The sequence below is a fragment of the Sporothrix schenckii genome (assembly GCF_000961545.1).
Source record: "Sporothrix schenckii 1099-18 chromosome Unknown Cont48, whole genome shotgun sequence".
NCBI classification, from domain to species: domain Eukaryota; kingdom Fungi; phylum Ascomycota; class Sordariomycetes; order Ophiostomatales; family Ophiostomataceae; genus Sporothrix; species Sporothrix schenckii.
The window spans coordinates 1,871,616-1,895,183 of NW_015971149.1; the positions used below are offsets into that span (position 1 = coordinate 1,871,616).

The 23,568-nt window shown below is 58.4% G+C and overlaps 8 protein-coding genes across 8 annotated transcripts; 4 read left to right on the top strand and 4 right to left on the bottom strand.

Annotated features, from left to right (window-relative positions):
- Positions 1-6,156: 6,156 nt before the first annotated feature.
- SPSK_00663 (fibronectin type 3 domain containing protein) lies at positions 6,157-10,500 on the top strand (the record flags this gene model as incomplete). Its single annotated transcript, XM_016727613.1, has 3 exons — positions 6,157-6,434; positions 6,618-6,811; positions 6,890-10,500. The coding sequence occupies 3 exons, from the start codon at positions 6,157-6,159 to the stop codon at positions 10,498-10,500; spliced, it is 4,083 nt and encodes a 1,360-aa protein (XP_016584445.1).
- A 727-nt stretch (positions 10,501-11,227) lies between these two features.
- SPSK_10349 (Cytochrome c oxidase biogenesis protein Cmc1) lies at positions 11,228-11,906 on the top strand (the record flags this gene model as incomplete). Its single annotated transcript, XM_016736802.1, has 2 exons — positions 11,228-11,444; positions 11,521-11,906. The coding sequence occupies 2 exons, from the start codon at positions 11,228-11,230 to the stop codon at positions 11,904-11,906; spliced, it is 603 nt and encodes a 200-aa protein (XP_016584446.1).
- A 458-nt stretch (positions 11,907-12,364) lies between these two features.
- On the bottom strand, positions 12,365-13,667 carry SPSK_00810 (D-amino-acid oxidase; the record flags this gene model as incomplete). Its single annotated transcript, XM_016727757.1, has 2 exons — positions 12,365-13,580; positions 13,642-13,667. The coding sequence occupies 2 exons, from the start codon at positions 13,665-13,667 to the stop codon at positions 12,365-12,367; spliced, it is 1,242 nt and encodes a 413-aa protein (XP_016584447.1).
- Positions 13,668-14,720: 1,053 nt separating this feature from the next.
- SPSK_00962 (uncharacterized protein) lies at positions 14,721-14,948 on the bottom strand (the record flags this gene model as incomplete). Its single annotated transcript, XM_016727901.1, has 1 exon — positions 14,721-14,948. The coding sequence occupies one exon, from the start codon at positions 14,946-14,948 to the stop codon at positions 14,721-14,723; it is 228 nt and encodes a 75-aa protein (XP_016584448.1).
- A 235-nt stretch (positions 14,949-15,183) lies between these two features.
- Positions 15,184-17,154, bottom strand: SPSK_00737 (mannosyl-oligosaccharide alpha-1,2-mannosidase; the record flags this gene model as incomplete). The annotated part of the gene is made up of 1 exon (XM_016727685.1): positions 15,184-17,154. One exon carries the CDS (start codon positions 17,152-17,154, stop codon positions 15,184-15,186), a length of 1,971 nt encoding a protein of 656 aa, XP_016584449.1.
- A 567-nt stretch (positions 17,155-17,721) lies between these two features.
- Positions 17,722-18,221, top strand: SPSK_10352 (uncharacterized protein; the record flags this gene model as incomplete). The annotated part of the gene is made up of 2 exons (XM_016736805.1): positions 17,722-17,994; positions 18,165-18,221. 2 exons carry the CDS (start codon positions 17,722-17,724, stop codon positions 18,219-18,221), a joined length of 330 nt encoding a protein of 109 aa, XP_016584450.1.
- Positions 18,222-18,336: 115 nt separating this feature from the next.
- SPSK_00870 (U3 small nucleolar RNA-associated protein 11) lies at positions 18,337-19,209 on the top strand (the record flags this gene model as incomplete). The annotated part of the gene is made up of 1 exon (XM_016727816.1): positions 18,337-19,209. One exon carries the CDS (start codon positions 18,337-18,339, stop codon positions 19,207-19,209), a length of 873 nt encoding a protein of 290 aa, XP_016584451.1.
- Positions 19,210-19,661: 452 nt separating this feature from the next.
- On the bottom strand, positions 19,662-21,977 carry SPSK_00713 (acetylserotonin methytransferase-like protein; the record flags this gene model as incomplete). The annotated part of the gene is made up of 1 exon (XM_016727662.1): positions 19,662-21,977. One exon carries the CDS (start codon positions 21,975-21,977, stop codon positions 19,662-19,664), a length of 2,316 nt encoding a protein of 771 aa, XP_016584452.1.
- Between the last annotated feature and the right edge of the window lie 1,591 nt (positions 21,978-23,568).

Sequence of the window (23,568 nt, forward strand, 5' to 3'; positions counted from 1 at the left end):
TTTCCAGGTTCAATGTTCTGCAAAGGTACCCGACAAAGGCACTCGAGAGTTAGAAAAGACGCCCTCGTCCTCTCATGCCCGTGATGTCGTCGCTGTCGGTGGAGAGAATGCTGCGATACCGAGGTCCGCGTTGAGAAGGCGACGGCGAGAAGAGGCGAGAAAACAACAAGGCTGGACAACAGGTAATGAAGATCAATGCCGAGGATGAGGAGAAGCAAGGGACAAATTTGGCCCGCGAATGGATTGCAAGAATGCGAGGGAGACGTTGAGAATTCGAAGGAAATGAAGTCAGAGACAGAAGAAAGTACTGGGGGAAAGGAAAAAGAAAAAGAAAAAGAAAAAAGAAAAAGAAATAAAAAGCAGTAGCTTCAGCCGGGCGGAATACGGAGAGGGGAGAGGAGTGGAAAAGATGTTGAGGACATCCAGGACATTAGCGAGGCACAAGGACAGGGCCGGTGGGCGTGGCACGACGTATTGGTTGGGCATGTGGCATTGGAAACAAGGATGACGCTTTGCTTTTTTCTTTCTCCAGAGGTCAGAGGTCTTTTTCTCTGCCAACATCGGATTGGGAAAGTGGAAAGTCAGAAGCGGCTGGCCGGCCTTGGCTGGGACAAGCAGGAGGCAAGACGAATCATGCCGGTGGGGCCTTCCTCCTTCTGCGAGTCGCGCGGCGGACTTTGGGGTTCATTTTGGCTCGTGTTTCCTGCCTTGCAGCTTCCCTACAAAAATTTTGATGGGTTGACGCCAAATGCGGAGAGCCGCTCTTGCCTGCTGCCTTTAGTTTGGCGCGAGTTGCTTAGGTATCCACCGTGCCTGCCGTAGTCACGTAGTGACATCAGCATTCGGGCATACGGCATACGTTGCAACGGTAAGGAAGGGCCAGGCGCGCAAAACCAGGCCTCATGGTCGAGTCAAAGGGAGCAAGAAACAGTCACGGGGATGCATGGGTGGCATGCTCACCATGTCGCCCGTCCCCCGGTCTACCGCCGTTGCGTTTTGGGGGCTTGAATGACATTGGGCGCTGGGGCACATCGCTGGGGCGCCAGACCCCAACAAAATAGGACCACTCGCGCCTGCCTCAACACGTTCAATCATCGCTGGGGTACGGCAGGTGGGAACAAAGCAGGCCACAGTTTAAGGGAAAGTGCACGTGGTGTATTTCATAAAGAGAAAGAGCTTGCACGCGAGGCTATTACAATGCGCAACTCGAGCTCTGCTCAACAGGAAGAGTCCGGTCGTCGTCGAAGACATGCGCTGCGCATCTTCTTGACTGGGCCACCATATTTTGGTCATCATGCCTTCACCCCATGACCATTCCCGCCAGCGTCAAGCCGTTCTCCACCCCCAATCACCTGCCCTAAAACGGACGTCGTATTTGGTCTGGTCTTTTTCACCAGCTAGCCTGGCGGCTCTCTCCTTTTAAGGCAAAAGAGCCGCCTTGCCGGTTGTTTCCCGAATGCCGAAAGGCGCCCTGGTAGCTTCTTTTCTGACCTGCACCCGTTCCTTGCTTGGCATACACGATGATGATGCCGCGGGGAAACGTCCTGTCGCGGCTTCGTCATGACTGGCGGCGGTGACAAGAGATGGGCATGTTGTTACGATGTACTAAGCAGCAAACAACAATACTTTTAACGACCTCAACACAGGTCGTCTACTGTCGACTTGAGTGGCAATGCCATCGTTACGAAGACGGCTCGGACGGCTCAACGAGACGAACACGGCGACATGTTTTGGCTCCGAGACAGAATTTCTCGCTTCTGCACCGCAATGTGTGCTGCACGCCAACGTGCCGTTGCGGGAATGGCTCACCTTGGAGACAAACTTACGACAGAGTGACAGAGACCAAAGACACGCCTTTCCGTCGGCGTAATTTCGTGGCTGCATATTCGGAGATTCTTCATGGGGCGAACTGGTCTACTGGTTCCATTGGACCGTTGCGGCTTTCTCCAGGTACGAGACGCTGCCTGTACTCCGTACCTGTGGAGAGGACTCTGGACAAGGAAATGTCTCGCAAGACGAAACTGGCTGAGACATGGCTGCAAGGCACAGCTGCAAGCGGAAGGTGAGGTGGTGCTGCAATAAGTGGCTGTAATGAATACAACAGACGACGAGTGTGGATCGCAGATATTGACGACGGTTCACTGTAAACACGGCGAAGCACCGCAGGCAGGAAGCTGTTCATAGCATACTCGCATTGCCGTTTGTATCCCTATGGCAAGCCACGCCGGAAAAGTACGGTTGAAAGAACCTCGTGCCAGATTAAGCTTCTTTTTTTTCAGAAGGATGTTACGGCAGTTTGACGAGACGGACGAACAGCAGCAGAGCCGGCCGTTCGTGTCGCTTTGCAGTGTGTCTCATTGGTTCACTACATTGGCATCTGCTCCGACTGATCAGAGCAGTTAGACGAAATACAGGGCAGGTGTGACTACCACTGAGCCGCACTCTTCAACAAGAGTTCCTCAGCCGCTCAGGATGGGCAAGTGAGGGGGTGTTGATCGCCGCCCTCCCGACATACCATGAGCTACCAAAAATGGTGAGTACGGAAACAGTTGGGTATTTCCGTAGGCGACATCGGCTTTTGGGACGGGAAGAGGCTTAACGTGCGGCGACTGCGGAGCACAACGGTGTAACACAACAAGGAAAGTTTGATCACGTGGTATTTGAAGATATTGAAGGTCCTGTAAATTGTTCGTGGCTGTGTAGTATCATTTCTCGGTATATGTTCTGGCCACCACTGCACAGACGGGAACCGCTATGGCGGCTTGTCGATGCTGAAGCTTTTCAACTACAAAGAAGTGGTTTTTTTTTTAAAGAAATTACTTACTTTGTGAGCACGAAAATACTCGATTCGTGTCACGAAAGACTGACTGTTGAAATGTGGGTCTGTACTAATTGAGTTGACAACCATAACTTTGTAACAACATAGGCTCACCTACAACCACGAAACATAAGGACTAGTTCGAAAGCAAAAACTCCAGCATACAACCTCTCATCCAATGTCAGATCTCATAGTGTAATCGACTACAAAAATACGATTCCATAAGATAAAGTCTGCTTAACTAAAGCTCGTAGATCTTGACAAAACAGACTCTCGAGAAACCAGACCTGCACAAATTGCCATTTCTGCCTGTGTTGCTGACCGCCAATTCGAACACATAAGAACCCTGGTCGGATTAGACGACGTGCAGCAACGACGGGCGGGCATCAGCGCCTGATAGGTCGACGGCATTTGCCATACTCACACGTTTCACGCTTTTGCGCTCTAGACGAACAGCGCTGCATTGTCGATCCTGCAACTCTAACCCCCCATTTTTTATTTTTTATTTCTCCGATTCATTGTCGCCTTCCCTCCATGCGCTGCACTTTGTCGATTGTTTCTTATTTCTGATACGATCGCCTACACTTTCAGTGGTTTAGTGTGGTTGCAAAGGAGGGGATGCTGCGTTGGCAAGCTGGTACTTGACGGCACACATGGCAACGTGCGTGCGGAAGGACGCCTGGACGCCGTTTCTCCTCGTCGGTCTGCTCTCGCGCCATTACAAACCAACGTTGCTTCCGAGGCAAGTCTGTGGCCGGGTCTACTGGGAGCCGCCAGCGTCTGTTCTATTTCACGGGCATGTGATGTAATCAACTCTGTATTGCTACGTGAACGTTCGCGGCGCACTCTTGATAATCACGACAGGCTGCGCCTGCTGAAGATAGTTAATGCGCCGGTGCTTGTGCCGCAAATAGATTGCACCGTGCTACGCTATGGCGCTTTCGACAAGCTTTTGTTCAATATAAACCAAAAAAGGCGAGAGCCGTCTGCACGATCTGGAACCCGCTGTTCTGCCGACAGCGAGTGGCTCGAAGTAATTACCTCTCCCTATTCCACGCCTATTTCTCCGCGCGAGGCAGAAATTCTGCTCTGAATCTCATTTGCCACGCTACGACTTTCTCTTCTCGTGCATGCCGTACCAAAGTTGCACTGCGAGAGTGAATACGACGCTGTGTGATTCAGCCGTTGATCCATTGCCCTCTCCTTCCCGTCGTAATACGACCTATCCTAATTCGTACCTTGCCTGTTAATTGCCATTCTTCGTCCTGCAGCCTACAGCGGTCGTCTTTTTGAAACAATGGCCCACACAGCATAAAAGCGCAATTACATCACAAAACGGCGAACAAAATGCCCCAACTGCAAAAAAGCACGCGGAGTGGAGAGCCTGTGTCTCGCTGGAACGCTGCATGCCCAGACCGTGAGCCCTGTATATTAAGTGCCGAGGAGTAGGGCAGATCGCTGGCAGTTTAGATTGGATTTGGACAAAGTGCAGAGCTGGTGGACCACACTCTCCAACTACAAATACACCGCTCCACTGAGCACCTATGTACTGAGCACAGATGCACTGTATTGCTGTGTGCGGAGATATATATCAGCGTGTCGTTGGCACGGAATATTTGTACGTGTGCCGTGTATGTGCATGTGCATGTCGTTTGACACGGCACATGCTACCACAGGGCGTGCTGTATATTATGCGCCCAAGTGCCCGGAAAGGAAATACATGCTGAGCCAGTGTGCCTTTGCAAGACATTGTAGAGAGAAACGAATCGCAGAAACAGGACGGGATCAAGCGAGCCAAGGCCAGCGCATCAACTCATGTGCTTCATGCCAGCCGCACATCGCGCTCCTCTCTCGATCCTCTCGCGATCCTTTATTTGTGACGGACACTGCTCGCGTGCTCCATCACAAGATATCTAGCCTTCATGCTTGGATCAGCCGCAACGGCCCCAAAGACGTGATACTCCCCATCTTCCGCGTATTCTCATGCCGGCTCTGCCACCGTCTGCCCGGCATCGGACGGCGCCCAGTCTCTTGTCCTGTCTTATTCCCATCGCTCTCCCATCTTTTATGGGTCTCGCGCGTCTCTCTCTCCTCGCATTCTTTCTTTCAGGCCACCTGCCGCCTCAATGGATTTTTAGTAAGACCCACGCCGGCCAGATTCAAGGCGAGACAAGGAGGTTGGACTAAGGACTGGAAGCCCAAGCCCGGCCTCTAGACACAGGCAACCGCCCCCCTACTTCTTGCCTTCCCCGGAAGTTAATCGCCTTTCGCCTTGTCGTCCGGTATTTCCTAATCCTACGACTGCCGCCCGGCACCTCCTTCCCTACCCGTCAGCGCGCACCTACCCCCCTTACTTAGTCAAGTGAATCTCGCCCAAACGGGCAAGATTGCAAACTCATGGAATAACTCGTTTGGGCACAACGGTCAATCCTTCCCTTGCTGCGTGAGGCCATTGCTTGATCCTTCTTTTTTGGTGCACGCTCTTTCCGCCTATTCCGGGCTGCCCTTTCTTCGACTTGTGCCATATTTTGTTGACCATCTGCATCGCGTCTTGCAAATTCAACTTCTCCAATTCCATCGTCTTTCAAGTGCTCTCCGACAGTCACAAAAAACGGCCCCCAATCCCGTCCTTTTGGGCCTATGCCCATTTTTTCATAGGCGCCGCAAAACTAGAGCCCAAGCCCGCCTCCACCCTGTCCAACATTTTTAGCTTGAATTTTTTTTGGAGCACTGGCTCAGGCCTTTTTTTTGCCTCTCGTCTCCTCCCTGTCAACTTTAGGAGGCTCTTTTATGTCTTTTTTTTCTGCTTATTTTTCGTATGTCTTTAATTTGGATTGGCACAGACGAGTCATCAATATAGCACGTATTTTTCATTTCGTCTTTCGCTATTGCCACCTGTTTCGACTGCGGACATCGCATCTTCTGTCTCTTTCGAGCTTCACCTTTATCGCTCTCCTCTCGACACCATTTCAATTGTCGGCTGCCGCGTTCCCGCCCTCCCCGATCGCAGCTCGATTGATTGCCCACCTTACCTCCTGAAAACCAGAAACGACCCGCCGTCCCGCTGCGACCCCCCAACCTTGTGGCACCCTCTGGCGCACCCTCCCACAGCCCGTTTCTTCGGGCTTTTCTTCGCACTACAGCCCCTTGTCGCTTCAGATTTTCGTCGCCGCCGTTTCCAACCACCGCTCTCGCATTCTCTCATCTTCGCTCTTCACTTTTCTTTTCTCTCTCCCCTCCCCCCTCCCCCCTCCCCCTCCCCCTCCCTATCCTTCCTCTTCCTCCTCCCCTCTACCCCATGTGCTCCTCCCCGAACGCCCCCTCTTGTGCGTCCCGACATGTTATGGGCTACATGGACGAACACGCCGCTGGTCTCCTCGCTGGTCCTCTGCTCCCTCGCCGTCCTCATCTGGGCTGTTGATCCGCAAATCATCCAGCTCAACGTGCTCTTCGTCTTCGCCTGCCTCGCCCTCCTCTTCTCCCTCGCGCCCGAGCGCACCGCCGCCGTCTTCGAAGCGCTGCCCGGCATCGCCACCGCCCTCATCAATGACTACCACCTCGGCGGGCTCTTTTTCACGAATGCTAGGATGCTCTTCACCGGCGCGGCTGCTGTCTGGTACGGCTTATCCGTCTTTGCCCTTGCCGTCTTTCGGATTCTTGCCCCTTGCGGCTACCTGCCGCTTCTTACGTCTGCCTACTGCCGTTGGCGCCGACCTGCGCACCGCCTTCAGGCAGACGTAAAAACGGCCCACCATCGCTGAGCACGTTTGCTAACTCTCTTTGTTCTCCCTCTTTCTAGGCTGCTGCGTCGGGGTCTGCAAACCCTCTGGAAACCGGTCCCCGAGCTCATCGATATTCTAGGCGTCGACGTTCCTGCGCCCCCCGACGTTTCGCTGACGGCCATTGGCGTGGACAAGGCCACCATCACCTGGACGCGCCCACCATCAAATCGCCATGTCGACAAATACGTGATCCAGGTGAACGGCGTCAATGGTATGTGGAAGCTCGGCCCGTCCATGTACATGGACTTTCGTCTTCTCTGGTTCTCTTACTAATCGTTCTTTTTCGTAGTGGGCGAATCCGCGACAAGTCACGATACCTTCATCACCGTCTCTGGCCTCAAACCGAATCACTTTTACAATGTCCGCATCATTGCCGTTGGCGCCAACAATTTCCAAGCCGGCAGCCGTGTTCTCCGTCTCCGCACCTTTGGCTCCGATGGCCGCCCACGCCTCGGCACCTCGCGCCTCCCGTCCGACTTTACCGAGGACGATGCTGCCTCCGCCTCAAAACAGCACGAGGCCGCGACAGGCACGGACGAGAATGGATCGATCAAGCAGTTCGTCACGTCAACATTCGGTGTCGCCCAGCCACTTCCGTCGGAATCGCCGCAGGCGCTCTCGAGAGAAGGCACATCTCTGGGTTCGCTGGCACCGTCTTCGCGCCGCAACACGGTCAATCGACGACACTCGCCATCGACGGCGAGCTTAGAGCAGCAGCAGCAGTTCAATGGAGCGGCGGCGGCGCCCACCGCCGACGACGAGACGGGGGTGACGGAAGCACAGATGGCAGAGCTCAACCAGCGGTACCTGGCGCTCCGCAAAGAAACCGAGGAGGCCACGGCCGCCTGTGCGAAGGAAGAAGAGGAGATGAAGAAAACAATAGACGAATTGGAGGCGGAAAAACAGGCCAAGCGGAAGGAGCATAAGCGGAAAGAAGAGCAAACGGAGAAGCTGAAACGCGAGCAAGGCGCCACCGAGCGCGCCATGCGCAACGCCATATCGCGCCGGGCGCAGAAGGAAAAGCGGCTCAAGGAGAAAACCGCCGAGCTCGAGCGCATCCGCAACAGCATCGAAAAGTGGACGAAGTCGATCCAGGAAATGCGCGAAAATCAGGAGGACTACAATAAACAGCGAACCGAGCTCGACGAAGAGTACCAGCGGAAAGTCAACGAATTACGCGAAAGCAACAAAAATGTGCAAGAAGAATGCGCGAAGTTGGAGGCCGAGCTCAAGGAGAAGCGTCGTCTCGTCAAGGAACTCGAGGACGAACGCACCAAACTCGAAAGCCACGGCGAGGACCCGGGCATGCGAAACGAGATCATGGCCCTCAAGCGCCAGCTGCAGCGGATGGAAAACGAGTACCGTGGCCGTCTGAACCACGAGAACCGCCGGCGGGACGGCCTCGATGCCCATATCCTCGTCTTGTCAGCCCAGATGCAGCAGATCCCGCAGCCCAACTACGGCGCCTACAACCCTGCAGCCAGCCCGCCCATGATGCCGAATATGATGAGCCCGCCCAGCATGGCACAGAGCATGATCTACGACTACGACCCGACTGCGGCGAGCCACCCGACCCATCTCAAGCAAGAGCGCCGGGCGAGCAACCCGTTGTCGAGCGGTGCCGTGTCGACGCCGGCGCCTGTCTTTGCCCACACGGACCTCAATGGACTGCCGCCGTCGTCTACGCCGCCCTTTGTCAGCTCGGGTCGGCCACCCACGCAATCGGGTGGCTTTCTCACAGGTCCGTTCATGGGCTCATCAGCAGATCATCCGGGCCCCGAGGATGCCGACGCCGGGTTTAAGGCGCTGACCATGGGCGCTCCGCTGAGCCCGTCGGCTACCTCTCTTTTGCCCTCCAACATTTTTGCAGACGACGAACCGCCCAGCCCGTCCTTGAATGTCCGGACCATGAGTCCGTTCACTCCCTTGGACGCGCAGTCTCCCGACATTCTCGGCAGCCTCAACAGCTTCACGAATAGCAACGGCAACAACAACAACCACAAGGCAACCGATAGCAGCAGTAGCCACGGAAGCCAAGAAAACAGCAACAGCAACAACAGCAGCAATAGCAGCAACCCACTCAACAACACCACTGGTTTCACCTCCACCGACTCGCCCAGGACGTTCCCCGAATCGATTGCAGCCGGTGCTGTTAGCGGGCCCCAGTCACCAGCCTCGTCGCACCGGTCCAAGAGCATCTTCTCGAGCCCACACGCATCGTCGCAAAACCTACCATTCTCGTCGTACGGTATCGAGGGCTTCGACGGGCGCCCGCCGCCGACGAGCGCCCTCCCTTCGCCGACTGCCGACCCAGCTACCGTATCCGGCCAGCCCGCGAGCAGTACGCGATTCAATCTCTTCTCGTTCCAACGCTCCCGCGCAGCGAAGGCAGCCGAAGAAGGACCAGCACTCGGCACCCTTAAGCATGGTCAGAGCCAGTCGTTCCCGCGCCAGGGCGAAGACGCCGAAGGCAGCAAGAATCGCCGAATCAGCCTGTCGGCGTGGAGCATGTTCAATCGCAACTCGGCAGGCCCTGAGATCATGGAGCATCAGTTCGGTCCGGATGGCCAGCCAATCAACAAGGCGGGCGGATTCTCCGCGCGCAACCTGTTTCCCTTTGGCGCGCGCGGCGGCAATGTCTTTGCGGATCGCGATACCAGCAGCCCAAGACCGGCCTCCATGGCGTCGATCGACATGCCTCGGCCGTCGACGGACAGCGGCTCCATTTGGGGTCCGCCCGTTGACAACGGTGCGGCGGGCGCGGGCCTTGGCAAGGCCAGTCGCCTGTGGCCTCCGGACAACGCATGGCCCAGCCGCAACCCATCGCGACGCCCGTCGATTCACGGATCACCCTCGGCTCTCAAAACCAACCTCGCATCGGCGGACGATGAGATACTCGACGAAGAGGAGCTGCTCAACCCGGAAACGTCGCCCAGCCAGGTCGGCGTCATTGGCAGCCGCCCCCCTGTACCAGTGCCTAAAGTCAACAAGACGCTCAACCCCGCGGCGCCGACGTTCATGGCCAACATCTTCCGGCCCAAAGGCGACAAGGACAAGGACCACAAGGACAAGGCCAAAGACAAACCAAAGGGCAAGGACAAGGGCAAGGACAAATCCAAGGGCCGTGACAAGGAGAGGACCGCCTCCAAGGAACACCGTGACTCGACGGAGGTCACGGCCGGCACCAGCGTGCCGAGCTTGGTGGTCGAGGACTCGCCGTCGGTCTCGCGCATGTCCCGTGATGGGCTGTCGGTGCATACTCAGGCGTCGGTGTCGGTGTCCGAGTCCCGCGACTCGCTCGACTACGTCGTGTCCAACACAACGTCCGAACCCAACAGCGTCGGGATGCTGTCGTCGTCCAAGGACAGCAGCGAGAATGCGCTCCTCAAGCTCTTTAAAAAGGACAGCACGGGCAAGCTCAGCTTCCCGCGCCGCATCGGACGCTCCAAGGGCGGCGGCGCGGGCAGCATGGCCGGCTCCGACAAGAATGCGAGCGTCTCGGAGCAGCGGTCGAGCTTTGGCGACTTTGACGACATGGGCGACGAGTCGGTGCTGTCGGCGGCGAGCAGCCGGCGCACGGGCATGAGCGTGCCTCTGGCGGCGGCCAGCAGTGTCAGCACGAGCGGCGGCGGCGCGGATAGTGTCACCAGCAGCCCGTCGCTGGGCCCGTCCAAGTCGTCGCGCGACGGCAACAGCAACGGCAAGAGCGAGGGCGGCAAGCTCAAGGGCACCGGATGGTTCTCGATGAAAAAGAAGAACCGCGAGAAGGAGAGCCTGGACATTGACCGCGAGCGCGAGCGCAGCCTCCACGGCCTGGGCCTCGGCGAGCCCGACTCGACGGTCTCGTCGCTGGCCACGACAACGTCCAACGTCACGGACGAAAGCGATAGGAAGGCGTAGTCTATGATGGGCAGAGCTGAGCAGTGCTGGACGGCCTTTGACGGCTGTATAGATGGGCATAGGTTTGCAGGTTGCAGGATGCATTTGCTGTCCCTGATTTCGCATTTTGCTGGTGGTAGGCTGGATATGCTTACTTTGCTGGTTTTGGCGTCTGCAGGTGTGAAAGGACGGAAAAGAGAGAAAACGCTGAACAATACAAATATTGAACAACATTGTAGAATGGGTCTATATGCAGTTGTGCAACGGTGACGTGAAAATAAGAATGAGAATGAGATGAGTATGTGCATGAGATGCTCTGTAAGTGAGCAAGTTTACTGTAGGGCGGTGTACGAATACAGGCGAGACAGGGCAGTCCAGGCACCGTTGTGGGGTTGCCGCTCGGCGTTGAGTGCCCTGTGCCAATTCTGAGCCGATCTTTTTCTGCCCACAGTAGCCCACCAAATGTCACCACCCAGGTAAAGCGGGGCCCTAAATCCCGGCTTTCTTGCTCAGCTTTTACGGCAGACGTCCCCTCCTCTGCACAAATCGTTCGATTCCGACAACGTCCAACGACGACCACAAAACGAAGCCACCACGAGCTCGGCTGCCGGTCCCAACGACAACCCCGACGACTGACGAGCGACGATTGCCAATTGCCGACGGTCAGCTGCGAAACGGCACGTCGCGACCCCTCAGGCCCTCCTCCTAACACGCGGCCTGCCCTCCATCGGAGCGAGCGCTTCCTCGTATGGCCGCGGTGGCCATGGATCCGCCGACCGGCCGTTCTTCTTCTCCTTCGCCGTCCGCGTCCCCACATACAATGGCGTCCCTGCCAGCAAAATCGCCGTCCGCCGGCCTGCCCATGCCCTCGCCCAACCCGCTGCCGCTCTCGGCGTCCCAGGAAGCCCAGGTCCGCGACCTCTATTATGAGCGCGTCCGCAAGCAGTGTTCAGAGGAGATTAAGGGTGTGTTGTCTGCTGCTCCCCTGCTGCTGCTCCTTTCTTTCTTTCTGTTTGTTGCCCTTGCTAACCCCAATGCCAGCCTTTGCGGACTGTGCGCTGGGCCGCACCTTTTCCGTCGTCTTCAAGTGCCGCGACAAGAACAACGAAATGAACGCCTGCCTCCGGTCCCACGCCACGCCGCGCGCGCTCGACGAGGCCCGGGAAGAGTGGTTTGCCATGCGGCAAGAGCGCGCCGCCGAGCGCGCCGCCAAGGCCGCGCGCAAGGCCGAGCAAGAAAAGCTGATGCGGGAGTGGTGGGGCCTGGAGGGCGCGGACGGCTCGCAGGCCGGGCGCGAAGACATCCAGGCGAAGCGGCGGCGGTACGAAGAGTCGCGGCGGCACCGGCCGGAGCGGATTGGCGGGTTGCCGGCCAAGGACCGGCCGCGTTTTGACGATGCTACCGCGGACGAGGCGACGAAGCGGTAGCCGTTTGCGCGGGGCCTTGTCTGTACAGGTTTTGTGTCTCTTGTTTTTTTGGTCTTTTTCTTTGGCGCTCGGGATGGTGGAGGGGGGCATCTGGTTCTTTTTTATAGGTTTTTTTTGTCTCTTTTTGCTTTGCACAATTTCCTCTCATACATGGCGTTTCTTTATTTTTCTTGTTTCTCTTTCCATTTTCTTTCGCAGTTTACTTCAGACGCACATCGTCATGATATGTATATCTCTCGCGATGTTTGTTCTTGGGTTTCTCATGGATCCAAGTGACTATACCGTTGTATATTATGACCACCAAAAGGGGGGAAATGTTGCATGGACAGCCTGGTCGGCTGGCAGCAGGATACAGAAAACACTCACATACTCTACAATACCAAACATGTACGCATCTTCTATCGCCGCCGTGTCATCGCGTCGTGCAAATATTGCTTCAAAAGCGCGCCTATCCACCCCTACAGGTTCTTCTTCACCAGTTCGGCCACGGCACCGGCCACGCCCCATGAGATCTCGTAGCCGCGTCCGCCGACGCCGTACGCGTGCACAATAACGGCCTTCTTTGCCGTGCCGGACGACGCCGCCGCCACCTCCTCCGCCTCCAACCGCATGCCCCCTCGCCGCGTCGGCCGCCGTCCCACCACGTCCGCCAGCACCTCAAACTGCCCGCGCTTGCTGCCCTCCAGCACCTTAGGGTACGTCGCCGCAAAGTCGGCCAGCAGCTTCTCTCGGTTCGCCAGCGACGGCGACACGTCCCAGTTGTCGGGTTCCTTGGTGCCGCCAATGATGGTGCCACCGTCAAAGTTGCGCGGCACCGAGAACGTCCAGGAGCCGTCGGCGTTTTGGCGCGTCACGGTGGCGTCGCAGGCGTTCCGCACGAGGCACGTCTGGCCGCGCGTGATGAACATGTGCGGGTCGTCGCCGAAGCCGTTGCCGGAGCAGTTGACAACCAGATCAAACCCGCCCGCAGGCGCCCCCAGTGTCTTGTCCGGTGGTGGTGGTAGTGGTGTGCCGGCAGCGGCAGCAGCAGCAGCGGCGGCGGGGGGCGGCGCAAACAGCTCGTGCGGCGCGCGCAGGTCCCGCCGGGCGACTTTCCCGCCGGCCGCGACAAAGCGCCGCAGCAGGAAGCTGCAGTACACCATGGGGTTGACGCACCATGTGCGGTAGGTACAGCCCCAGGTGACGCCCGCCGGGAACGGCGCGTCGGCCGCGCTGTCCGCCTTGCCACCACCGCTGGCGCCGCCGTCTTTGCTCAACACGCGGAACCCGAGGTCGAGGTCGGCGTCGTGCAGGCCCAGCTGCTTCTGGAGAGCCTCGTCGGCCAGCTGCGTGTAGTCGGGTCCGGGCGTCTCCAGGTACTCAATGCCCGGCACGAACGTCACACCGGCCTCGGGGAACCTGGCCACGATGCTCTGCATGTGGCGGAACGTGGCCAGGGCGAACCTGTGCTCGCGCTCGGCCGCCGCTGCCGCCTCCGACCCGTCAGCGACCCAGGGCACCCAGCGGTTGTGGGCGCCGGCCCAGGGCGACGTGTAGTTGATGTGGGCCGCCGGGTCGAGGAAGAACGTCTCGGCCGGCGCGGGGAAATCGCGGGCGACAATGGTGACCTCGATGGAACCGTCGGGGTGCTCTTCGAGGAGGCGGAGGGCGGCACTGAGGCCAATAACACCGGCACTGGAGTCATGTTAGTTTGAGGAATGCAAGGAGGAGCAAGGGTGGAAAGGTGACAACATACCCAATCACAGCGACCTTGGCAGGCATGGTGACGTTTGTGTAAAGAAGAGTCATGGAAGACAGACGCTTGGGGAGTGATGGTGCAGCGACGGCGACAGAGTTTGGGTTGCCAGATCAGAGTTTGTAGTAAGTTGGCCTTTGCTGATTTATATATTCGGAGAAGAGAAGATGTGCGCCAAGGACGACCGACGACGAGAGATAGTACGAGGTACAAGAATGACTGGAAATCAATAAACTGAAAATGCAAACCGATCAACGGTATAAAGAGAACGAAAAGCGACAAGGTCGTGTACAAGACTGGACATCAGGAGCGTCGTGGAGGAGACGGGCCGTTCGCGGCCAAGAGGTCGTGTGCGTTGGCCGATTCGCAGAGCGGTCTCGACTTGTGCGGAACAAAACCGAATGCGCCTTGTGTAAACGTGCGTGAACGTGGCTTGAAGAGGTGGCGCTGAAAGTCGGAGTAAATAAAAGCGAGACAGCCAAACGATGGCGCGCCAAAGAGGAAAGCGACTCGTGCGTTGTTCCTTCCTCGGTCTTCGTCTTGCTGCACCGGGCGGGACGTGCCTTTGTGCTAGTCGCCGAGCATCGGGGCGGCCTAAACAAGTAATTACGGAGGCACTGGTACGGTGATGGTTGTTCCTGGGGAGCTTAGGAAAGAGCGTCTATGGCGAATAGAGCACCGAGGGAAGGAGCACCAAACACGAGGAGAATTGACAAACAGAAAATAAAATAGAATAAAATCCAATGTAGAACAACTGACAAGGCTGTCAATACACACAAAGGCTTATCAGGCGATACCCTGCATTAAAAAAACAATGGCCCGCTACGAAAAAAAGGAATTACGACGGCGTTTATAGGCTTGCGCCGATGCAAGTCAGACTTGACTTGGACGGTTCAGTCTTCGCTTTTGTTTTTATTTCCGTGAATGACTATCGCGACTCAACGACTATTTATGCCATGCCGTAGTCGGGCGTCCTACCTCGGCAGGCTGTCTCTGCTTGTCCCGTTGTGTCTTCCCCTCTTCCGCTGCACGTCCAGCCACCACTTCACCACAAAACCTAAGGCCAACCGTCGTTCTCATCACAGTGGGCGCACTAGTTTGTCTCGACATCCGTCCAGGCCGTGCCCGACATCGTCTTTGCATGTGTCGTCGTCTCCGAGCTCGCCTCCGGTGGTGTGGGGATCGCATCCCATTGCAGCAGGCTGATCATCGTGGAGTGATTGTGTCCTCTCGATCGGATGCATGCGACTTGTCTGTGTCGCGTTGACCGACAGTGTCCACAGCCATTTTCGTCGGCCTTCGTGCATTGTCGCGACATGGCATGGCCGCGTGTTCACGTGCTCGTATGGTCTAGGCTGCATGTGGCAGGTATTCTTGTTGCCGCCGTCGGGTTTGGTATCATAACCTCCTCTCTCGTCACACCGTATCGGAACGACGAGGCAGACTCGAGCGTGGGAGGATGTCGAAGAAAACGGCCTAAAGCGGTTTGCCTCTGTGTGTGTGTGTGTGTTTGTGTGTTTCATCCTCATCTCAAGTACCCATTCAACCACCCGTTTTTGTCGTCTTGCCTGCTTTCTGGCCCGTCGACTGGTGCGTCTTGGCCTTGACCCTGCCGTTGGTTATCGGTGGCAGAGGTGCTGCCGCGGGTTTCGGAATCTTAAAGGGATGCGCCTCCGTGTTGTAGACATAGTCGTCCAGGCTAAAGTAGTCGGGTTCCGTAAACGTCAAGTACAGATACTTGAGCGTCTCGGCAAACCAGAAGCTCTCCATGGAGTCCAGTTTCTGCGGGGGCCCCGTCACCGTCACGTCGGCAATCGCCGAGTTGGCGTGCTTGGTCGCCGTCGACCGCTCAATGTTCAGGTACATGCGCCACGCCGCTTCCTGCAGCGACCGGTCGCCCGTGATGCGGTACAGCAAAAAGACGCTCTCGACGGCCTCGGGCCGCAGCAGGTAGCGCGGGTCGCGGATGGCCGCGAACCCCGGCGGGTAGCGGCCGGTCTTGTCCTTGGGGAACTGGGCGGCGCGCCACGCCGGCTCGTCCCAGGGACAGGCCGTGGTGTTTTCCGCGGCGGACGCGGCGGACGCGGCCTTGTTCGTCGCGATCAGCGCCATCTTGTCCAGCCAGCCGCTCGGCTTGGGGCACGGCACGAGGTCAAAGGACTCGGGCATGACGCCCGTCGGGAATGCGTCGTAGGCCCAGATGCAGCCCTGCGTCAGCTTGGTGCCGACCTCGACGTCGGCCGGGCGGTCAAACAGCTTGCCGCCCAGCGCAAACATGCCGCCGGCAAAGCAGGCCAGGTGCTGGCCCTCCGGCATCAGACTGACGCCGTTGCGGGGGCCGCCGGCCAGGACGGTGCCCGACACAAGAATGTCGTGGCCCCGCACGTCCGGGTCCGGGATCATGGGACGGAACAGCAGGTGCTGGCGCGCGGCGTCGGCGGCCTTGACGTACATGTCGCGGTACGCGGCGTCCTGGCCGCCCAGCAACATGTGCATCTTGGGCAGGTACTCGTAGAGCGAGTCGGCCATGCCGCCGAGTGTGTACATCTGGCCGTTCGCCTTGAAGCCGTTCTGCAGATCCAGGAACGTCGGCCAGAGGCCGGGGATCGTCGTAGTGTCCTGGACCTGCGCGAGCGCGCGCTTGATGCGGTCAATGGCGTCGTAGAAGCGGTGGTCGCCCGTCAGCTGCGCCAGCTTGGTGAACTCGAGCGACAGCGTGCCAACGGCGGCCGAGGCCTCGTGGTCGCCCGGTACCAAGAGGCCCTGCCAGGCGCGGTCAAAGTGGAACCGGTTCGCCGGCATGTGCGAGGCCGTGTCGAAGGCGGCCAGCAGCATGTGTGCCAGCTCCTTGGCCTTGTCCAGCAGAGGCGTGGCGCCGCTCATCTCGTAGGCCGACAGCAGCCCGCCGAGGTAGCGGATGTTGGTCTCAAACAGGCTGCACTCGAAGCCCGTGGCGGCGTCCCAGTCGATGGTGGCCACGGCCCGCACGGCCTCGTCAAACTCGTTGCGCAGGTCCATGATCCACAGCGTGTCGAGCGCGTCCACCAGCGTGGCGCCCCAGCCGCTGAAGCCGTCCTTGCCTTTCAGCTTGATGGGCAGCAGCTCGTCGTAGCCCCAGGCGTGCTGGCGGTAGCTCTCCCAGGCGCGCAAAAAGGCGCTGCGGATGGCGTCGCGGCGCGTGTCGCGCAGCAGCTTTACGTCGGCGGACTTGTAGTCGGGGTCGGCGCGGAAGTTGTACTGGATGGCCGGCATGGGCGCGGGCGTGCCAGTCGGAAGGCGCACGAGGCTGGCGTCGGGGATGGGGTGCAGGCGCTGGCGCAGCGCCCAGTTCACAGAGCTGTTGACGTAGAAGATGGGGTCCGTGGACTCGCGAGCGGGCTGCAGCACCTTGTGCAGGTGCACACGGCCGGCGCGGGGCTGGAAGACGTAGACGATGAGGAGAAAGGCGGCGGCGACGGACACCAAGAGGCGTGTTTTGCGCCGCAGTGAGATGGCCGACAAGAGGATGGCCATGGTGGGTGAGCGGGGGCGGCTGCGTTATCAGATCTAAAGAGTCATGATACAGTCACGAGGGTACATAGTATGTCTGGGAATAGAGAAAAGGAAACTGAAGGGCCAGAAAAGACAAAAGACAAAGGCAAAAAGGTAAGAGGCAAAATATGAAGGCAAGATGAAGCTCACGAGAGGCTCACGATGAGATGCGCAACATATGTGTTTCCAATGGGGTGGGACAGCAGACGACGGGAGACGGAAGGCGGAAGGCGGAAGCCGATGTTGAAAAGGCTAAAGTGCGAATATCAGACAGGGTCTTTGTTTTCTTTTTCTCTTCCCTTTCCCATGTGGTCTGTGGCTGTTGATAAAGTAGAGCTTCTTTGGAGGTGGATCGACGTTGGAGCCAAGCCGAAAGGATCCTGGGGCAGGGGCTAGTGAGCCATGCAGAGGGAAGGTGCAGTGGGTGGGACGGAAACACGAGGTCCGAGACGGGAAAGAGCAGAGGGCAGTGAGTTGTGAGATAATGAGACAGCGGGGGGAAGGAGCGACGAGCACAGGCCTGCCAAGAATGCCCAAGGATGCCCAAGGATGCCCAAGGATGCCCTAGGATGGGAAGGAGCGTATGAGGGAAGCGACCACAGCTCAGTCAGCCTTCAGGTTGACTATCATCGCTTCTGCCGTCCGTACGATGTCGGGGTTGTAGTCGACGCTGTTGATGTACCCCGTATGGCTGCACTCTCGGCACAGGCACTCTTCAGGGACCGCCTGAACTCGCCAATAAAACGCCACAGAAGCAGCCAGTGTCAAAGTGCGAAACACTGCAGTTTCAGCCCAGAAAGCCGCTCGAGAGACAAGAAGACGGTGAGTGGATAAGTTGTGAAAGAGGATGACAGAGATAACGGCTTCGGTCCCGTTTTTCAACTTACACCTTGTTGTAGCAGTTGAGGCTTGAACACGACCTCGTAACTCGAGCAGAATTATGCTTCTTTACCTGGAGCACTAAAACACTAAAATACAGCGCCAAGCCATAGCGCCGGGAGCACTCTTTAGCGGTCTACAGCGAGCCCAAGCCCACCGCCTGCAGATGACTAAGCGGGTCTCCCGATAAGATAACGCTTTTTTTTCTGCCACCAAAACGCACAATCTACTGGTAACATCCTACGACATTCTACCTCGACATTCACCCACCACCCACCACACACAATGTCGTCATCAATGCGAAACGCCATCCAGCGGCGCTCTCACCGCGAGCGTGCGCAGCCGCTGGAACGCAAACGGCTTGGCCTGCTCGAAAAGCACAAGGACTACAGCCTGCGTGCCAAGGACTGGAACAAGAAAAAGGCCACCCTCCAGAGCCTGCGCGAGAAGGCGGCCGCGCGCAACGAGGATGAGTTCTCGTACAAGATGATCAGCCGCGGCCGCGGTCCAGGCACGGCCTTGTCGCGCGGCAGCGACCAGAAGCGCGACCGCCACTGGACCGGCACCGTCGACGGCGACCGGGGCAACCGCGCGCTGCCGGTGGACGCCGTGCGGCTGCTCAAGACGCAGGACACGGGCTATCTGCGGACGGTGCGGAGCGTGCTGGTCAAGGAGGTGGCGCAGCTGGAGCAGCGGGTGGCGCTCGCCAAGGCGTTTCTGGGCGTGACCGACCTGGACGAGGACGAGGACGAGGACGAGGGCGAGGGCGAGGACGAGGACGACTTTGACTTTAGCGACCTGGACAGCGCGCCCAAGAGCACGGCAGCAAAACCCAAGGCCCAGGCGCAGAGGCCGCTCGCCAAACCCACACGCATCGTCTTTGCCGAGAACGCGGCCGAGCGCGACACCAACGTCCAACACGTGATGGCACGGGACACCCAGGCCGCTGTGGACGACGACAGCGAGGAGCGCCAAGAAAAGGTGGACAACGCACGGCGGCTGCAGAGACGGCTCGTCAAGGCCCGGGCGCGGCTGCAGGTGCTGGACCAGGCAGAGCACGAGCTGGACCTGCAACGCGCGCGCATGGCCAAAACGGCAACGATGGACATGGTCACGAAGAGCGGCAAGAAGATCAAGGTCCGGGAACGGAAGCGGTGAGCGGGTGTGATGAACGATTTGGTATTGGTATTGGTATTGGTGTTAATATTGGTACTGGTATTGATATTTTGGCACTGTTTTCCAGCATGGCTATGGCAGGTCATTTGGCCACGGGGCATTTTATTTTCTCAGTTTAGGCGTTGGACGGTCAAAAGCACATTTACTTTTCTTGGATTTGTTGATGGGACGAACGCAGAGTGTATGAATATATTGTGAATGGCTAATCAAGCAGAAAGTGGAAAACAGGAAGCAGCAACAGAAAGCAGCAAACGAAAGAAACAAAACGCCTTATCCGAATGTATACGCCAGCATCAAACATGAATATCTAGAGCAGCACTAAAATTACACGCAGGCGCCAAGGAAAGGACGCCATACACCATAGAAAAGAATACAGTCATCATCAGTCGTCGAGGCATTGGGGGGAAAAAAAACACGAAAAAGACGACGACTCCCTACAACAGCTTCTCCGACGTCACGCATTTAAAGAGACCGCCCACAATCGCCAGTATCGCCCGCACAACCATGGCCACACACCAGAAGCAGCACTTGAACAAGACCGTGATCAGCCGCAGACAGCCAGGCATCTTGTCCTCGTCTTTTTCCTTGCGGCGGCGCTTCTTGCTCGCCTTGGCCGTCATGCCGCCGCCCGTGCCGCCATTGTCCATCATGCCGACGTTGCGGCCACCACCGCCCACGGGGCCCATCTCAAACATCTTGCCGGACAGGTCGATGCTCGTCTGGCTCTCGAGGTCGAGGTCAAAATCGTCCATGCGCGGACGGCCCCTGGACGACTTGCTCTTCTTGCCGCTAAAGAAGCCGAACCCAAGGCTGCTGCTCTTCCGGCTGGCAGAGCCTCGCTTTCCGCCGCCTTGGACGCCGGCCCCGTCACGCATGCTCTGCCGGCTCGTGCCGCCACGGCCCATGGCGCCGCCCAGGACCATATTGACGAGAGACGCGTGGGCGCTGTCGTGGTGCCCCAGGCCGTGCTGGTGCATCGCCAGCCGGCTGTCGGGCGGCGGCGCAAACTGCTCGACGGCCGCAAACTGGCCGTCGTTGTGCGCCACCAGCAGCAGCGCCGTCACCACGACGTCCACGAGGTACACGGCGTCAATCTTGCTGGCGATGCCCGTGTCCACCTCCAGGTAACCCGCGCCGGTGCCGTCGCGCGTCAGCCGCGCCAGGTGCTGCGGCGACTCGCGGTGCTCGAGCGTGTACGCGGTGCGGCTCCAGGTGCTGCTGCGCTCAATGGTCACGGCAAACGGCAGGGCCAGGGTCGGGTGCACCAGAAAGTACGTGCTGGTGTCGTCGTCCCAGACGAGGCGCGCGCACTCGCGCTCGGCGGTGGCGACCATGGCGGCGTCGTGTGGCCGCTCGAGGGCCATGCGTGTCGCCGCCGCCGGATACAGCAGCGCGACGAGGCCGTCCTGGGGCTGGTGGCGGCGCGCTTCCTCTTCGAGCGTCGTCGTCAAGGCCACCTGCCAGTTCTTGCTGCCGTCGAAGCGGGCATTGCGCGCCGCCGCCGCCACCGCCGCGCTGCTTTCGACACCGCCGCCGCCGCCGCCACCAGCAATGCTGCCGCCCGAAACGCCCATGTCCAGTACACTGTTGCGGCTGCTGCTGCCGCCGCCGCCCTCAGCACCGTCGGCATCGGCGTCTGTACTGTTTGCATTGTTGCTATTGTTGTTGTTGTTGTTGTTGCCCTTCGACTCCAGCTTAAAGGGCCGCGCCGGGTCATGCCGGGACACCGTCACATACGCCGACATGGACGTCGGGTCTAGGCGCAGGCGGTAAAACGGCTGGTGATTCGCCGACGACAGGCGGTACACGGGCGCGTCGCGGTCGCACGACATGCGCAGACAGAACACGCGGCCCTCGGAGGGCCCCGCCTTCCACCCGTTGGCGACCTTCCACAGGCTGCGCAGGTCGTCCGAGGTGGACGGGACGGGCAGCGATGGCGGGTCGCCGCGGGGGTGGCCCACGGGCACGGGACCCGAGTGCATGGGCACGTGGACTTGTACGGGCGGCGGCACGGCCGGGTCGTTTGGTGGTGTGATGTGCACCGTGGGCCGCTGCCGTGCGGGACTCGCGACGCTGGCGCTGCGTGCATAACCGGGCGCCGGGCTGGTGGTCCGGGCGGCCGCATCCACGTTCTGGTCGGACGGCTGTTGTGGCTGCTGTGACTGCTGCTGCGTCGTCGATACGGGTGAGTACAGGGGCCGGCTGATGACGCTCCGCGGAATGCGCGTGGGGCTTGTCTGTGTGGGAAAGTAGTTTTGCTCGTCCAGCGACACGTCCGGGTTGTACTGCGGGAAGATGGACCGCAGGGCAGGTGGCCGGTGCCGTTGTGCGTCCTGCGTGCTCTGCTGCTGCAATTGCTGCTCGGCCAGCGTCGCCGCACCCGTCGGCATGGGCGGTGGCGGGTCGTCGTCCATCGGCGGGCCGTCGTCGTACATGGACAGCCGGACCTTGGCAATCGAGCTGCGGGAACGCACGCTGCTGTTGCGGCCTGGCTCGTTGTCGTCGTTGCTTGCGGTTCGCCGCACGGACGTTCGATCAGCGACTGCCGCGGGAGCGGGGATCTGCACTTCGGCCGTCACGGCCTCGCCAATGGTCTGTGGGATAAGGGCTGTTGGCTCAGGTGTGGCGCGCTGTCGTTGTTGTTGCTGTTGGGGCGAGGCGGCGCGGGGCCGGGATAGTTGTGTTCTGGATGGCGGACGGCCGGTGTTTGGGAAGAGAGAGAAACCTCCAGATGGTGTTGTTGCGGACATTTTGTGGCGAGGAAAGAAGTGGTGGTGATGAGAGAGAGTTAGGAAGAGAAGAAGGAGAGAGCCTGTCTCTCTTGGCGATGGCACGGTCAACAGACTGCCTTGTCGTGCAGCAAGGTCAAACGTCAATCAAAAGAAACGAGATGCGAACCGAGTGTCACCAAAGCATGTTTGGATGCCCAGCGTAGATGGCCTGCATGAGGTTGTGCGAGTTTGCTTTGTATGAGATCGACTGGTGGGATGAGAGGTTCGTGTAAACAGAGAAGAGGAGACACGAACTAGTACGTTGCGGAGAGCGAAGGTGGAAAGAAGACGAGAAAAGTCCAGTTACGGTCAGACGACAGATACAAAAAAGTCAAAAAAGGGTTGCCCTTTTTTTCTTTTCCAAGTTGCACGGGCGGGAAGGAAACAGCAGACAACATGCATATATTGCTCTTGATGGCTGTGGGCAACGGCCAGCGACTGGTGACCAGAGAACGTAGAAAGAGCATGGACCCCTGCCCGACCAAGTTTCGCTGGATTTGTGATGTAGGGACAGAAAGCGGTTATTTTTACTTTTACGACATACCTGACTCCTCGATCCCTCCTCCAGTCCGCCTCACCCTGCAAGTGCTTCCGTGCGTCCCACCCACAACCACAAGAATGGACGGGCGCGGACCCAAGAACGGTCGAGAGTGTAGGATCAAGTGCGGGAGGTTCACCAACCTCCCTTGTCTATCTGCCGCCATGCATCTCCCCTCTTTTGGTCTTGTTCATCGCCTGTTTCCGTATTTTTTCAAGCTTCTACCTTCCTGGAGTCACATTAACAGCAGTGATGGCTCCCACTGGAACTGTCAGCCATTGACGGCCGCCAGGCCTTGGACGAAGACGAGGGGAAAGACGAAGAGGTTGGAGGGACATGGGTGACAAGAATAGCAATGTGACAGTCGACGCCCGCAGTCCGTCTCGTCTCTTCCTTGCCTATTGCAATTTTCGACGTTTCTAAACAACATCGAAACGCCCGGATGCGCGCGTCTGCTGAAGAGCGACTGGTAAACGAAACGAAAGAAAGTGTTTGCGTGCCCTCTGTCTTTCAGTATTTCCTCTTTAAGCGCTGGCCCAGGCAGCCAGGGTCTCTCAAAAGTGGGCCAGTGACCGTTGTAAAGAAGTGGTTGGTGGGCATCGAGTCGGTGACCGTAACGACACAGAAGAAGGCCCGTCGTGGTGGTTTGTGCGGCACTGGGGACTGCCAAACAAAAAGAGAGGGAAAAGGAAAGGCGGTCGGCACAAAGAACTAGGTAATATGGCAGTCGCGACCGGCCATTGGCTGGGGCCCGGGACGCCCCATGGGCGGGTTGCGGGAAGCGCTGCCAAATATAGAAAGAAACAACAAGCCGCGTAGTGGGGCCTGGGCCAATCACAGCGCACATCACCCTGCAGCATGTCCGTTTAGACGCCGAGCACACCTCTGGTCTTATTTGCAACTCGTCGACTCGTCGACTCCAATTCATGTCGTTCAGCTTGCCCATTCTATGTTGTCGAGAAGAAAACCTCCATTTCCACTCACAGAAAGACGTCTCAGCGGCAAAGCAGCCCGAAGGCCTGATAGGGTGGA